Here is a 17,354-nt window from a genome sequence, read left to right on the forward strand (position 1 = left end):
AATGAGCATTTGGTGGATATCTGAAATGATGGGAGAAATGTGCCAATCAAAAAAAAAAAAAAAAAAAAAAAAGACTTGCTCTTGTAATTGCCAGAGTGTCTACAAGAGAATGCCCCTCAATTAACAGAGACTTGCATCCAAAAGAAACTGCTAAGTATACTGCTAGCAACGCCGGCTAGTTTCCAAAAATTGAGGACTAGCAAGACCCAACTGATAGAGCGCTTGAATTATTTCTTTTTCATTAGGGATTTTGTACAGCACAACATCTTCTTCCTCAGTTATAATGGGATCCAAAAGATTATTAAGATCATCATCAAAACAAGGGTTAGTACCAGAGAAGATATTAATAAGCACCCATATCTTCAAAAAAAAAAAAAAAAAAAAAAAAGAGGCACCAATATCTTCTCTATTTGTCAAACAAGTGGCATCGTTAACTTAATTAGAGATGCAGAATTGTACCTTGGATTAATTATAGAGGCATGGAAGAATTTAGTTTTTCAATCCTTACAAGTCAGCCAAATCACCTGGGATTTTTGCTTCCAAAGTTGTTCCTCACAATGCAGTTGCTCACTGGATAGGTGGGAGTGGGTACAGAGATCTGAGAATCCGATCTGGCACTAATCTTATGTTTAAAGAAAAGCAATCTATATGATCACACCTATTCGTTTTCTTTTCTTATATATATATATATATATATATATATATATATATATATATATATATATATATATATTGGCTTTTTGTAATTTTAGTTGACATATGCCACCAGAGATAACACGAAAAAAATTAAGAAAACTAGTCCTTGGCATGTGGCATGTCTCAAACTAAACTACAAAAATATTTATATGCTTACAGTTTCACTCCATGTTGTACAAGTGAATAATGTGAAATTACAAAACCCAACTGAATTAGAGCAGTATGAGGGTTCACAAATATTGGATCAAAAGTCTATAAAATGAAGAGATGAGGGGATGAATACCTACAAGGATATACACCAACATAGATAACAAAAGGCCATCTAGCAAATGAGATTCAAAACATGGAATGAATTCTGGCATCTATGTTGGGCCCCAAATGTTGATTATACATAATGATTTGCAATCATTTCAAAAATAAACATATTTCACGATAATGGTGCTGACGCTAACCATTTTATTTGTTGTCTGTCATCACCCTCTTTTTATCTGCACTGGCAATGGTATCTTCTTGGAAAACCTGTGTCTCAGCCATCGCAGAGGGACTAGTAACAGACCCATTAATCTGTAGAATAAGCTAAACATTTTAAGACAGGAGCATCTCCCACAACATGCACTACATGAACGTTTGGTACGCAGGAATGGAATAGCTATTCCTATGAAATCCTTATTTCGTTGTTTGGTCCGTTTATTATTCACCGGGAATAACCATTCCATAGGAATCCTATCCTTAATTTTGAGGAATAGCCATTCCTCCCAAAAATGAGATAAATTTCCCCAAAAAATGAAATAGCCTTAAAATTTTCTTTTTTTTTTAAAAAAAAAAAACTATTTTTTCTGGACAAAAAAAAAAGAAAAAAAAAAGAAAAGAAAAGAGAAATGGTCTTGAATGCATCAGGGGTGGTTGACCACCCCCACCCGCTGAAACCATTTTTTTTCTTGGAATTTTGTTTTTTTTGGGAAATAATTTTTAGGGTTATGGTATTTTAGGAATTTTGGGCAAAATATGATTTACTTTCAGTATAAAAATTTGGCCATTCTTGTGTTGTCACCCAACGAAAGAATAGGGATGATTATTTCTTCCAACTTCTATATTCCTACTAATACTCATTTTTATTCCTAAGGAATCATCATTCCAGTGTACCAAATGTAGCTTAAATGAAATAAAAGTGTGAAAGCTTACCAAGGCATGAGACTTGTGAGAGAAGGCATTGTTAACAGGCATTACAGATGCATCTGAGGGCCTGTGAAACAGTAGGTGTGCTATAGAGCGATCTATGGGATTTGTACCAGTTTCCACATCAACAAATCCAGTGCACCTGAATAAGGCCATTACAAACGGCATGAAAAACCTAATCAAATAGTGAAGTACATCCTAGCAAAATTTCAGCAACTACAAGAAAGTGCAAGGTAGATTAAATCACCAGGAGGATTAGAGAAAAAATAAAAATAAAATCAAACTTTACTTTAAAATTTCCAAGCCAAAGAAACATGGCCAGTGATCACCTTTTAATCTAGAGTACAAAGAGAAAATTATGAGACAGAGAGAGAGACAGTGAGAGACAAAGACAGAGAGAGAGAATATGCTAAATTAACTCAAGTACCAACCACATGAATTGGGCAGCTGACATCCAAACCAGTGTAATAAACTCCTATGGGCTAAAACCAGTAAGCACAATGAATCATAATGAAATGAACGAGAAGGATTGAGCAAACCCCAAGTACAAGAATCCAAAAAACAGAAGACAAAGATGAAAAATGAACTTATTAACTTAAAATTTCTAAGCAAAAGAAGCGTCACTTAACCATTTATTTTTTTAATCTAGAAGAAACAAGGAAATTGTGTGTGTGTGGGAGAGAGAGAGAGAATGTGCTAAATCAACTCAAGTACCACCCCATAGGTTGCGCGGCTGTAGTCCAGACCAGCATAATAAACTCCTATGGGCTAAAAACCATAGAAAAGAGATTATATCCTGACAATTTGAATGGGAACTATTAAGCAAAACCTAATTCAAAGAATCCAAACAGAAAAAAAGATGAATATACTAATTTGTTCATTACTAGAATATCATGTACAGTATCAGGACTGGTAGCTTAATTTCAGTTAAATATTAGAGAAAAAAAAATATAGCAAAATCTTTTAATAGTTGTCAGCGCCATAGGCCAATTCTTGTGGATAAATAAGGTACTTTTTAACCAAGCTATTACTACAAAATTTGCCCCCACTCTGCTAAAAACTTACTCCCCGGAATCAGGAGCAATAACTAACTATGAATCAGCTGAAGAAGAACTGATGCGCTTGATAAAGGACTGGGTATTTGAATTAACCTCAAAATGGCTGCCACGAATTATCAATCTTCTTGACCCTAGACAGACAGTATTCTTTAATAAGCATAATGCTGCACCCTCTGTGACAGAGGCTCTGTCAGATCTTTTATTATTACATTAGCCTCTAAACACAGTTTAGGAAGATTTTACTTCAGTTTCACATAGGCCAAACCAAACATACCAGTTGGGAACTTAGGCAAGATTTTCCTTCAGTTTCTAATGACAAATGCAAAATGTATTAATTAAATCAACTTTAATGAATTCATTTTTTAATGACTGATGCGCTTGATGTGTGACGGATTCTATATACTTTAACGACCGAATCTAACTCGAAGTGCAACACAGAACAAAATGGTAGATTCCCAATGGGATAGCAGGAGAGGGAAAAGTGTAATTTACCCCATTTTTTAAGTACAACTTTCTAAAAATGTAATAGTTACATCAATATATATATATATATATATATATACTTGTATTATTCCTCACTTTAGTAAGACTTGAATTGCAAACAAAGGACTGAAACCAAATTAATATCTATAAAGACAACAAATTTGCATAAAGGACCTGCTAAAATGTTAGTCAAATCAACTATTTCCTAATTAAATTTTTAAGATAAGTGGTGATTCAATATGATATTAGAGTTGAGGTATTGAGTTCAAACCTTTATACCCTGTTTTCAATTAAAATAGTCCACATGGTGTCTAGTCCCATGTGTGAGGGGGGATTTTTTTTAATAAATAATTAATTCATTAAAAAGTGCAGAGGGGGCAACCCTAATACACAGGATGTACACAAAGGCCCCACTAAAGGCGAAAAAAAGAACAAAAATCCACAAATTGAGACAAAGTGGAAAATTGGGAAACATTAAAAGCCCTTGCCCAATGGAATAGGGTCTTGACCAAAATGTTTTTGAGTTCGTCATGCATCTTCTCATATTCTTCAAAACATCGTGCATTTCACTTTCTCCAAATAGTCCACATTAAACCCAATGGGGCTATTCTCCACACAACCAAAACTAATCGATTACTTCTCTAACCTCGCCAACACGCTAACAAATCTAACACCCTTCTAGGCATAACCCATGTGATGTCAAAAAGAGTAAATATCACACTCCATAAGGCTCGTGCCACTTCGCAATGAAGAAGGAGATGATCGACAGATTTGTCATTCTGCTTACACATGCAACACCATTCCAGCACAATAATTCTTCTCTTATGCAAATTATTCAAAGTCAGAATCTTATCGAGAGTAGCCTTCTACACCAAAAAGTTTTTTTTTTGATAAGTAGAAGAAGTACAAATTGATATAAATGTACTTAACAGCCCCACAGTGAAACTCCATGGCCCAACAGCTTCACTATCAAAGGCCACTATCTACACCAAAAAGTTCACCCTCAATGGTACTTTAACTCTCCATATAATCCTCCAAGGAAAGGAATAAACCCCCAATGTAGACACCACCGAAGTAGAAAGCACGCAAAAAAACAACTGCACCTCAAATTTCTTCCGCTTTGAAGGAGTCCACCAAATACAATCCTCCTCCCTGCCCGTTGTCGGAGAGCATACAACATCCTGAAAAACGCCATCACCACCTCTACCTTTCAATCCTGGGCTGCTTGTAAAAAAGGTACATTCCATTGAATAACATCATTAGAAATCTACATATTATCCTTGACTCACGCCTCCTTATGTCTTGCAATACGAAATAACTCCGGGAAGACTTCTTTCAGAGACCAATCCCCACACCAAATATCATGCCAGAATCTAATATTAGAACCATCTCCTACTTCAAATCTAAGAGATCTCGAGAAAACTCCCCACCCTCTCCTAATATGTTTCCACACTCCAACACCAAAAGGCCCCTCAACTGCCTTAGTACATCAACCTCCATTCATGAACTCATATTTTGCTTCTACAACCAAACGCCAAAGCGCTTCCCTTTCTATAGTAAAGGGCCATAACCATTTACCCAATAGAGCTTGATTAAATTTACTCGAATTTTGAATTCCCAACTCACCAAATTGCATGGGAGAGCATATTTGTGACCACTTAACTAAATAGAACTTAAACTCCTCATTGATCAACTATCTCCTATTAGCTTAAGCTTTTGAGATAAGCGATGATTCAACAAGACTGAAGGGCCACTACAGTCCATGGCCAAAGAATCTTGAAATCACTAAAGTGCCAACTCTTAAGTCAAAAGAAAACTAAAACAAGCTAACTCATGTATGGAGATGTAAGAATAAGACTCAATAGTATCAAAGTCATCTACAAATGTCTCGCATCTGACTTCAACAAATGTGAGAGGAAACTTGTCCAAACCAAAAAGAAGAAACAGAAGAAGTATGACTATAGTAAGAACCACAGTCCAAGCTTAGAAGATCAACTAGAAAATGGTAGTGGAATCTAAAATATGTTAATAACGCTATTGCAGCATAAGGAGTGAACAAATATGTGAGGCATCAAAACTATTAGAATCAATGCTGAGGGAAGTGTTAAAAAGACAAACATTAACTCCCTCTTTTTCCACACACACTCTTTTTAAGTCTCTCCGGTGCCTCACCACTATCACAGAATCTTCATTTGTCACATGACATTTCCTCACATGGGAATATAAGCCAGCTTGGAGCAATATGCAAATTTAAAGTTGGCTAAGCAATCAACTCTGTATAGCTGTAAAGGGAGGCATTCATATGTCAAACAAGCCATGAATCTTGGTCAGAATGTGAGGAAGATTTTGATAGATTATTTGGCATAACAAGTGTGGACGAGGATAAGTGATCTTCACGTGAAAACAAAGATGAAGAGTGTCCGAGTGTCAATGATTACATTATTAGTGTGCTTGCACTTTGTACCTCTGTTTGTGCTTGTAAAAATATAGTAGGTTCACATGAAACACTACTTAACCTATAACATGGCAACAATAGGTAGGTTTGTATAGCCTATTAGATTTTCTTTGAAGGACTAAACCAGTTTTAAACGTAAAACTGGTTTTCATGTTTTAGTATTTTGTCATGCTTGGTAATTGTCTTTTTATGCCCTGAGTACATAACATTTAGGGTTTCCAGTCATTAATTTACTACAACAAGTTTTGAAAGGGGCAACAGAAGATAGAAGAAAACCTCGGCAGGATTCCAAATTTTATGATTCTTAGAGATAGTCTACCACAATTTAGGTTTTATTATCTGCACACCGGTATCTAGGGTACTAACAAGAAGTAATAACTATGTGCTAAACAAATTACAATGATTAGTGTCATGTTACATATATAGCATAGCTTTCCTAGCACCTGCAATTTTTTTTTTCGGACAAGTAAAACAGAATCTTATTCAAAATAATAAACCGACCACTCACATATACAATTTCTAGTCATATGACCAGAAAAGAATAGCAAAAACCAGTCAACATTAATAATACGTCTTAGCAACCATTGAAAAAGGAAAGTCTGAGAGGAAGCCGTGATTGCATACTTGTTTGTTTCTTGAACCATTAATGCTCTACTTGCATCTCTGTCATCTTCATTGCCACTGATCAAATTTGCACAATTATGTCTTTGCTCAGCACTCCTAGCCAAGCGGTATAAACTATCCCTTATACACAGTTTTGTCCTGATATCCAACTGAATTCAAGCAGTTTTCAGTTCAGTCAATTTGAAAAATAATGAACACTATAAAGAAAAAAAATTGAAAAATAGCTCCCTATTAGTTTATGCGCAATGCGGTTACATATGAGGAAAAAAAGAAAAGAAAAGACAAGAAATTAGATACCTACTGATGCGTCATGTATTTTCATTCTATACAGATAAGTCTTCTTTAAATGTCAATGTTCTAAAATATCAAGATTAGACTCATCAACATTTTGAAACATCTGAAAGGTCTGTGCGTGTCAACATCTTTGATAATTTTTCAAATCACACACAAACACTAGCAGAAATTTTAATTTCCATACTATTCAAACCTTTCTCTTACACAAATAACATCTAACCAGTAGACTGAAATGTTAGATCATCTAAAAAATATCTCCAATATTTCAATGACATGATTTTGAAATTTCAATTGAATGTTTGAGATAGAGATAATTTCAACAAACCTATCAACAATATATTGGCTAAAGATCAGTAATTTTCAACCCACAAAACATTTATAAACTAATTACTAGAATCATCAACTACTGGAGAATTCATCTGCTACCTTAAGCAAACAATTTGCTCCTATCATCTCTTCAGACACATGTCGAAGATGGAAACTATTCTCCCTTATTTTAATTATGTTTTTATTTACTCTTTTACTCTGAGTATAATCTCCTAATATTTGCTTTCCATATTAAGCTTTGTATTCTCTCCTATTTAAACCTATGTAACCGTATGAGAAAGGATATCATTGAATAATACTATTTTTTATTCATCTCCTCCTTTGTTCTTTTCTACTTGATATCAAAGCGATATAGGTTTTTTCTTTTTTTTAATCGTGACTTTTGTCTCGCTAGCGATAGTGCAACTTATGCACCCATGTCTCTATGGTGGTACGACTGGCTGGATGTTGATCGTCCTCATCTAGGTCGCACCACTCACAGAAGATTCCGCGGGCGTTGGCTGGGTCTACTTGGCTTGGGTTTGACCCATTGGTGAACGGTGGAGATTTGAGGGTCACCTTTGTTCTTTTGATGAATCAATTGTGAAGGGTTGTTTTTTTTTTTTGCTTATTCAGCAGCTTCTGGGGGTATTTCTGGATATTTGAGGATCATTGGTGGCGACCATTGGCTCTCTGGTGGCCGTGAGGAGAGGCTGTGTCTGGCAAGCAAAATGATACGTCATTTTGTTGATGATGAAAAATGACATGTTATTCAGATTTTCTGTATGTGCTGTGTCAGTTTAGTTCTTTCCAAAATGACACGCTGTTGAATGTTTCAGCAAACGACAGGTAACCCTAAACTGTAGGTTGTTTTCTATACAAAAAAAAAAAAAAAAAAAAAAAAAAAAAAAAACTAATTGCAGATGTTGATTGCAAATTGATCAATATTTTTTTATGGTTAAATTTTAGTATCATGTTTGAGTTTTAGTATCTCCTGTTATTTCAGTCCACGTGTTGTGTATTGGAGCTATTTAGTTGGATGTTAGAACTCAAGATGTTAGAAACGAGTCAGACCTCAAAAACTCAAAAAAATGATAGAAAGTCAAGTGACCTCCCATAGTGAGGATCCAACTGTCCACACATGAGGCTCAAGATGTCGGGAGACTTGTTGGAGATTTCATGGCTGTCCTACACAAGGCCAAGGGGGTCATTTAGGAGGTGGACCCAAGCCTCTGTCCAATCATACTTCTATGGTAGAGAAGAATTTTTCCATTTCTACTTCTTTTGATACTTGTATTCTTAGCATGGAAGAAGTAGCTACACTTCGCTGGCTATGTCCCAACTGGAAACATTTGTTGGTATTTTTAGCTAGGAAGAGGTTGACATACTTTGTTGGCTTATGTCTCGACTGGAAAAATTTGTTATTGGTACCTCCTTACCTGATTTGACCACCGCTCTGAATGCATCTATTACATCTAATGATTCTTGGATTATTGACTCTGAAGCCTCCAATCACATGACTGATGTATCTTTCTTGTTCTCTTCTTATAATCTTTATTCAAGTAGGGAAAAGGTAAGAATTGCCAATGGCTCTCTATCATTAGTGTTTGGTAAAGGCTCTATTTTTGTCTCACCTTCTATGTCGTTGTCATTTGTCCTTCATATACCAAATTTTGCAGCCAATTTATTGTTCATTATTCATATTTAAATTGTAGAGTAAATTTTTATTCTAATTACTGTTTTTTTCCAGGACCTAGTCACTAGGAGGATAATCGGCAATGGTAGCTTGAGAGACGATATGTACTATCTGGATGCTTAGCCTACACAAGGTTAGCTCCCACAAGCTTATCACACCGTTCGAACAGGTGACTCTGCAATAAAAATTTAACTTTGGCATCAACGATAGGGTATCATTCTTTTCTGTTATTGCAACAAATGTTTCCTTTCTCATTTTTGCATAATCTTGTTTCTAAGTTTCAATGTGAAACTTGTGAACTTGCTAAACATCATCAGGTGTCATTCTCTCCTAGTATAACAAAAGGCGCATTAGCAATGTGCCTTTTGTTCAGGTTCACGATGATATTTGGGGTCCTTCACAGGTGGTCTCTTAATTTGCTCATCGGTGGTTTCTATCTTTTATTGATAAATTTTATCGGACCACCTGTGTCTATTTGTTTGTTTGTTTTTTTTCATAATAAGTAATCAAAATATCATTAAAAGCGTAAAATGCCCTAGGTACTCAAGAAGTATACAAGAGAAAGACCTAGTTAGAGAAGCAAAATAAAAAATAAAATAAAAAATCATGATAACTAATCAATAAAGGGTAAACAAAAGTAGCTGTCTAGAGGTACAAAGTATAAAAAATAAAGATTGAATCTCTTCCAAAGTCCTCTCACGGTATGTTATAACTTATGTCATTCCTTGCCCTGCAAAGACACCATAAAAGGCACGAAGACACCATCTTCCACACAGTTGGACTCCAAGAACTAGCAACGGTCTACCAACAAGCATACAAGTCTCCTACTTGTCTAGGCATAACCCAAGACAACCCAAATCGACTAATGAAAACATTCCAAAGGGTACTGGCAACCACATAATGGAGAAGATGGTTCTATTTGTTAAAAGATAAAAGTAAGGTTTCCTTTGTTTTTAAGATATTTCACCGCATGATTCACACCCAATTTCATTCCTCTATCAAAATCGTTTGGTCTAATAATGGGGCAAGTATCTATCTAGTAGTCTCAGTACTTTTTTGCGTGACCATGGTATTATCCATCAAACCACTTGTGTTGATACTCCCCAATAGAATGGAGCTGCTAAGCAAAAAAATCGACATCTTCTTAAGGTAACTCGGTCCTTAATGATTGATATGCATGGCCTTAAATCTAATTGGGGTGATGCATTACTCGCTACAACATATCTCATCAATAGGATGCCCTCATGTGTCTCAAATTTCAAAAGACATTGTCTCCACCTTTATCTACTTCTAAAGGTTTCTCTCCAAAGGTGTTTGGTTGTGTCTATTTTGTTCATATTCATGGTACGACTCGGCGTAAATTAGATTCCCGTGCTCTCAAATGTAATTTTAACTATTATCATCCCCCTTCTCGGAAGCATTTTGTCTTAATGGATTTTACCTTTTTTGAGTCACAACCATATTTTTCATCTACCCAAACTTCTCTTCAAGGGGAAAATCCGAGTGAAGAGAAGTTTTCTATGAGTAGCCCTTTACTTGTTGCAGAGCATGACAAATATCATCTGTTGATGAATCTCCTATTGATGAGTTGTGTGAGCCACCGCAGGTGACGGAGTTGAGAGTTTACTCTCAACACCAAACAAGTTAAGGCTATTTCTGATGCTACTTGCCGAACATTTGACCCTGACTCAAGTAACAGTATTCCCACCTCTTATTTAAATTCAATACCTGTTGTTGATGATATGAATCTGCCTATTGCTCACGTAAAGCGATCGGATCTTGAACTCAACACTCTACATCTAACTTTATATCCTATTAGCATCTTTCATCATCATATCGTTCTTTTGTATCCAAATTATCTTCTGTGTCTATTCTTCAAAATTTATTGTATGCAAATACTGATCCCCATCCCTAATACATAGATCCTACTTCATAATTAAACTACCCATCCACATTTCATTGACCCCGTCTTGACATTATTGACATATTCAAGAGCAAGAGTTAATATGCATATTCCGAGATTAATGATATAATTCAGCGCTCACATGAATTGTACAGCGAACAAGATCATTATAAGATAACATACCATTACACACACCAGAACTCAAGTTTTCATAGAATCTCATGCTACCATGATAAATTTAAATCAGGGTATTAAATACTCGAACTTCAGTAATCATTTGTACCTGTTCCATTACTTGCTGAAGCTGGCGAAAATTAGTTGCTTGTAGTGAGATTTCATCCAGCACAGAGCTGGTGCAAGTGCTCTCCTGTACATTTGAAGAATCTAATTCTGTTGGAATTCCTACACTATCTCCTTCAACTTCACTATGAGCTTCAACGTCAATTTCAGAGTGTTGTACTTGCTTCTGAGCTGAAACTGGATGACAAAATACCATTGGAGTAGACATATTTACATGTTTAGACTTCCTAGTAACTGGAGGTTGTAAATCCTGGCACAGCTTTTCACTCGTTTCATTAGTTGTTTCTGCCGGAACCTCAAATAAAGGACCATAAGAGCTCTCCGTGGCCTGTACTGGATTTGATGTGTAGGAAAACTCCTTAGGAGAGGGAGATGTAAGGCCATTGTTCTCGGATTTGTTACCTGATGGAGTAGGACAAACTGAAATTTGATCTGAGGGATGACTATAGTCCAGGAGCATACAGGGTATCGGGGTCTGCATATAACTCAAGGTATCAGGTCCTGTGTTTTGTTTATGTTGATGAATTCCTATGGAGGAAAAAACATCACACGATGAGTCCCCATATTGATGCTTCGGATCTACAAGTTTACCACAATAGTTAAAAGAACCACCATTCTCTAAATATCGGTCTTTTCTTTTTCTTTCCATTTGGTTCTGGTTCTTTGACTGCTTTCTATGTATATTGATCTGTCAAGTAGTCACGTTACAAGTAATTATGTTTTTCACAGCATAAGGGAGAGAAGAAATATAACTAGATATGTAACTGTCACATGTTCACATAGATTAAGCATTTAAAATAATATGGAAGAAATATATCAAATCACTTCTAAAGCACAAACCTTGTCAAAGTAATGTAGGTATGCTTGAGAGAAGGACAGGGAAAAGAATAGGAAGGAAAGAAAAATAAAACAAAAGGGAAACTTCACTTTAAACCCCTGAACTACTGTGCATTTTGAGAAGACTCCTCCAAAATTCAAAAACTTTCAATTTCAATCAATTTACCCCCTTCCGTCAAATTTTAAACATTAAAAGTGATAAAATGATGTTCATACCCCTGACCTTTTCTATAAAATTCCAAATTTACCCTTAATTTTTTTTTTTTTTTTAACAAAAAAGAAATCAAAGGGTAATTTGGTCTTTTTAAGCATTCCCGTTAGAAGTTAATGGCTAAACCTAACGGAGGGGGGTAAATTGATTGAAATTGAAAGTTTAGAGGTGTAAATTGAGAGTTTTTAAATTTTGGAGGGTCTTCTCAAAACGCGTGGTAGTTCAGGGGGGTCGAAAGTGAAGTTTCCCCTAAAACAAAATAAAACACACAAGAGTGACCAACATAACTGAAGGTCAAGGCATTAGCATGCGAAGCAAGGTCAACATAAGGGGAACCAAAAAAAGGAAAATTGCAAGGTGTAGTTTATGTCAAATACACAAGGCGTTTATTTTAACGAAAGCTTTCATTGCCAACCACATTATTACTTTTTGAACAATTAAAACCAAATTGAAGTGAATATGTTGTCTCATGGTCTGGATATTACAATGCATAGTTCTTTAAGGTACCATACAAATTTTATTTTTATTTTTTATTTTTTATTTTTTATTTTTTATTTTTTTGTTAACTTAATACCACCACCGATGCCAAGTGACAGCAAGGGAATCTTACAGATTTTGTCTGAACAGAGGGAATAAGATTTTCGAAGGTAAGCAATCATTTGAAATCATAAGAACTACCTGTTCTTTGGGCCTCAGGTCATCCCTACTCTCAATTTTCGTATCTGACCCATTCACAAATGATAACTGACCAAGAGCAGCAGGGTCATCAATATCTGAAGTCCGAGAATTCAGTTGATTGCCAATGGGGACACTTTTCTGGTTGGAATCATTGAATGGAAGACCGGCACTGTTGGGCCCAGAAACTTCTTGATGTTGTATATTTTTCAATGCACTTGCCTCATGACCTGAAAATTTGTTGTCGGACTTCAATGCGTCTTCAGATACTTCAGTAGCATTTGAAGGTGAGAACCAGCACAGCTCGTCTTCATTACTAAGAGACCCAACTCCAAAACTTGAATCACAACTTCTGTTAGATAAAAAGGAAGACCATATTACCTACTAAATCATTAATTGCAAAGAGATCCATAAGTAGTATACACACAAAAAGGAGAATAATAAGAAAATATCAACAATAAAAATAAGGATTTTGAAGACCACCTAAACATCCTGTCAACATCCTCAAAATTTTCTATATTTGGCCACCAATAGGATAAGATATCATTACTTTCTTTATCTTCACGATCATTGTCCAAAAAGCTGAGATCACTGTGTGTTTGGGATATGTTACTGAGTGTATAACGGTACAAGTTATTATCAACTGCAGCACACTTGTCATCCAAGATAGGATCATCGGCACAAAAATCACTGCCAGCTGAATCTAATTTCCCATTTTTGAAACAATGGCTGGACATCCTCGCACCATCAGATTCAATACTTGCCACTTCTTTAAGAGAGTCACTATCACATGAAGAAGGAAAAACACCAATAGGGGTTTGAGACCATGAACCCTTTTCCAACATTGTGTCTTTCTTGGTCAAAATTGTTAAATCCTTTTCTTCCTTTCCTCCAATACTATGTTTAGTTGCATTGGCAGCATTACTTGTAACACCAATTACTTGTCGTGGATTCTTACAGCCATCAATCTGTACTGCAAATCGATCTCCACATTCATCACCAGGATGAGGCACTATATGATCGTCACTCTCACCAAAGTCATCCCACAAATTATCTTCAAGCTGCAACATCATGACCAAAATTTTAGCCAAGGTACTAGACACAATTCAGGAACTATGCGAAAATTAAAAACATATCCATCAGAATAGGAACCACAAAAGATAACCCAATAAGAGGTAGAACTCAGAAAATATTATACTGTTGGATTGCAACAGAGTTCATATTAGAAATTCATATGAATGGTAAATAAACCAATAACAAAGGGAGAACTCAGAAAAATTAATATCATTGGATTACAAAGGAGCTCATAGTAATCCCAGGGCCAACGCCACTGGCAGGCATAAATTTGACTTGGACAAATTAAGGAAGAAAGTGGAAGTTAAAGACGTTTCCATAAATTAGTCCAACAGGAAACTTCTAGAGCATAAAGACAATCCCACCCCACCCCCAAAAAAAAAAAAAAAAAAAAAGAGCACTATATTGAATAAATGGAAAGTGCCCGTAAATTATAAAAGTTTCTTTTTTGAGTTTCTTCTTGGAGGATTTTTTTTTTTTTTTTTCCTTTTTCTTTTTCTCTCAAAAGCATTAGATTTCATGTAACTTAAGATGTAAAGAAATTTTCTTTAGTTGCATCCAATGAGTTCACAAAAACATCATCATTGCTGGGCATTAGGTATTATGCTATTTTTCCTAAATTCATCTCATTTTGCACTGCTTCAATGTCACCATATATATGCTCTTCAATTTGATACTAAAATAATCAGTTTCTGAGCTGCACGTGATTGTGCATCAATGGGTTCTTGCTATTGTATTATTCAAAGAATATGCCACTGAAACAAGTATTATAAAACCCTATCAATAATTTTTGGAGGAAAAAAAAACACTATGTTGCCCTTGATCAATTGTCTCAGAGATAATGATCATCAGCTGCCTTTTCCCTTACATATGTATAACTTACTGAACTTTGATGATCTTACTAAATCTACCAAACTTCTAATCACAAATCTAATTTTTCTTTAGACAATTTAAATATTGACAAACTTAAGGTGCAAAACTAGTACCATGGACCATGTTTCACAAACTTGCAATAAGTTTCAATGTCTTGATGACAGATCTGCTAAGGTGGACTCATTCAAAAAATACAAAAATAACTGACTTGTTTTGACAATCATCCTTTTCCTACATAAACCTACCATTATTTATCATTGTTTTTGAATGGTTTACAAAAATCTCATTATTCTCATTCTAGAAAGCATGAAAAAATCAAAGAAAGATTATATTTGCATTCAGTGACCTTTATTCTCTTTTTGAACTTCCTAATCAAAAATATAACACGTGAACTATGACCACCCAAAAACATGAATCCACAGGCACAATTGAAATCTTTATATCCAAGTCCTACGAGTTAGGGAAGCAAGAAAAGAAATCTTCTAATAGTAAATGCAGTGCTGAAATTCTTCTGAGTCTTACAAGTCCAAGCAAATACTGCTACGTAGTAACCCATCTAGTAGAAGAAATTTACAGAAAAACAAAAAGGATCACAAGTTTTAGTGGGTAACTATAATGGATCTTAAGTTGAAATAATCAGGTAAAAGAACACTAATAAAAAAATAAAAATCGCATTCCCTATACAAAGTTGATTTCATAGCGCACATTAAACTTTAAAAAATGGAACTAATCTGACTAAATGAAGAATATACTACCTCACACATGTACATGTCTGACATTCCTCCAGATGCTCTATCCCCCACCCCAGACGCATGCAGTTGATTGATGTGAGGTCATGCTTCTAGTGAGATTTGTATCTCCAAAATCAGCTTCCTGAGTCAAAAATAAACCAAGGAAATATAAGTGATGATCTTACAGTCACGTTGCAAAATTGAAAACACTAACGCCACTTGATTAGAAAATAGAAGGCAGTGGAATATGATATAAAAGAAAATGATCTCCATTGAACCAAATAGCGGTAATCTGATTGTTATATACTATAAAGAAGCATTCTGTTTCCTCAGTCCAACAAAAAGGTACACATCCAGAAACACAAAATGATACCCAGACCCTTAATATCTGTTTGGATACCAATATAGAATGAAAATTGGGTCTTATTTGTTCCAGAAGGAAACCCCAACTAACCAAGCATTACCATTGTACTTAATCTCAGATAACTAGCAGTTAAGTTTCCTTCAGTCCCAGACAGTGAACAATTTCTGATTCTTTTAATTTCAATAACAACAAAATGAAGCATATGCCAAAGTTCTAAGATAAAACGAAAATTACAAATAGCAATAAAGTATAACCTAAATAAATGTTATGATATATGCGAAAGGAAAATACACAGTGAATTTCGATTCTTATATTTCTGTTCTTGACAACCAATCCAATAACTGTATGGTGTTCAATTAAGCGCAAATCCAACATTTTCTGCAGTAGAAAACCTATGTCTTAATACTTCAATCATTTCAAACAATTTCCATCATCCAAAGAAAGCCTAAATCACACCAGAAAACAATTTTTAAAAGCGTCACAGTTTCAGTTAGTATTTGCTTATTTTGCTTACTTTTAAGGAAAAGATGGAAAAGTTCAAATGAATCGAGCCAAATACTAACACTATTAGACGGACTAGCTTCTGCACAGTAAAAATAAAACGACAAAAAAGTAAAAGAGAATCGCATCCTTTCATTTCTACTATTTTCTCAGAAGCCAAACGGAGTATAAAACAGTAAAAAGTCGAACATACTCGAGGAAAAACAAAGTTACTAGAAGCTTTTAGCGGCAGGTACCCAACTAAATCAGCGCCGATCTCACAGCAAAACTCACCTGAAAACCAAGATTTTCGTGGAAAATCAAAACTTTCCGGCAAACTGAAAATTCTGATTCAAGTTTCGAAGAAAATCACGGACAAAACCAAACAGCTCAATCTCTCAGTTGGCTCTCTGATCAGGGACTTCTGGGAGCTTCCAGAGCTCGCCTGCGCAGAAAAAAAAAATTTGTTAAGAATATTTTATTAATTTTTTACGGTAAATAAAAAAGGGTGAAGATGAGGACGACACGTGGCGAGGAGATCGATGTCAAGAGAGGTGGATATCAGAATTCGTGGACGAGAGGTGGGCGATGAGATCCGATCACTTTCGAGGACGGGATTGGTCCACGTACTTGGTAGGTTCTGAAAACGCGACACGTGGCGAGGGACCAATCGATGGTGGGGGAACATTGTGTGGTGCTCGTGTCGTGGCCTGAGTGCACGAGTTGTTGCGCGTGATGACGTGGTGTTACGTCTGCCCTTATCTTGCGATTTTTTTATTGAGAAATAAAAAAAATAAAAAAATAAAAGAAAAAGAAAAAGAGAGAGAATCTTTGGTGTTGGCTGCCGACCTTTTTCGTCATTTTGCGGTCTACGATCGTGCGTTCGATCCTATAGGGCCCCAGCGGCCATCCGATTGACTGAATCTGAGCCGATGTTTCACGAATTTTGACCCGACGTCACGTGGCTCAATGTTTACCCTTTATTTATCCCGTTTTATTTAATGTTTTATTTGTAGCCTCCTCTTGAGTCTTCACAAGTGCCAAGCGTTCTCTATTTACCATTTAATAACAATATAACTTTTACATCACAAAGTATTTTACATCGAAATAATATAAAA

General features: G+C 35.5%; 1 protein-coding gene across 2 annotated transcripts; it reads right to left on the reverse strand.

Annotated features, from left to right (window-relative positions):
• Nucleotides 1-767: 767 nt before the first annotated feature.
• LOC132177219 (dentin sialophosphoprotein-like protein) lies at nt 768-16,709 on the reverse strand. Of its 2 annotated transcripts, XM_059589473.2 has the most exons (9): nt 16,531-16,709; nt 15,417-15,534; nt 13,198-13,775; nt 12,718-13,066; nt 11,604-11,679; nt 10,975-11,519; nt 6,493-6,641; nt 1,879-2,014; nt 768-1,260 (listed from the first exon to the last, which is right to left on the reverse strand). In XM_059589473.2, the coding sequence occupies exons 2-9, from the start codon at nt 15,438-15,440 to the stop codon at nt 1,153-1,155; spliced, it is 1,965 nt and encodes a 654-aa protein (XP_059445456.2). In that variant the 5' UTR covers nt 15,441-15,534; nt 16,531-16,709; the 3' UTR covers nt 768-1,152. The 2 variants fall into 2 exon arrangements, with proteins under 2 accessions (XP_059445456.2, XP_059445455.2); XM_059589472.2 differs by having other exon boundaries at nt 10,975-11,679.
• Nucleotides 16,710-17,354: the final 645 nt, after the last annotated feature.

This window comes from Corylus avellana, chromosome 4 (assembly GCF_965113065.1).
Source record: "Corylus avellana chromosome 4, dhCorAvel1.hap1.2, whole genome shotgun sequence".
Lineage (NCBI taxonomy): Eukaryota > Viridiplantae > Streptophyta > Magnoliopsida > Fagales > Betulaceae > Corylus > Corylus avellana.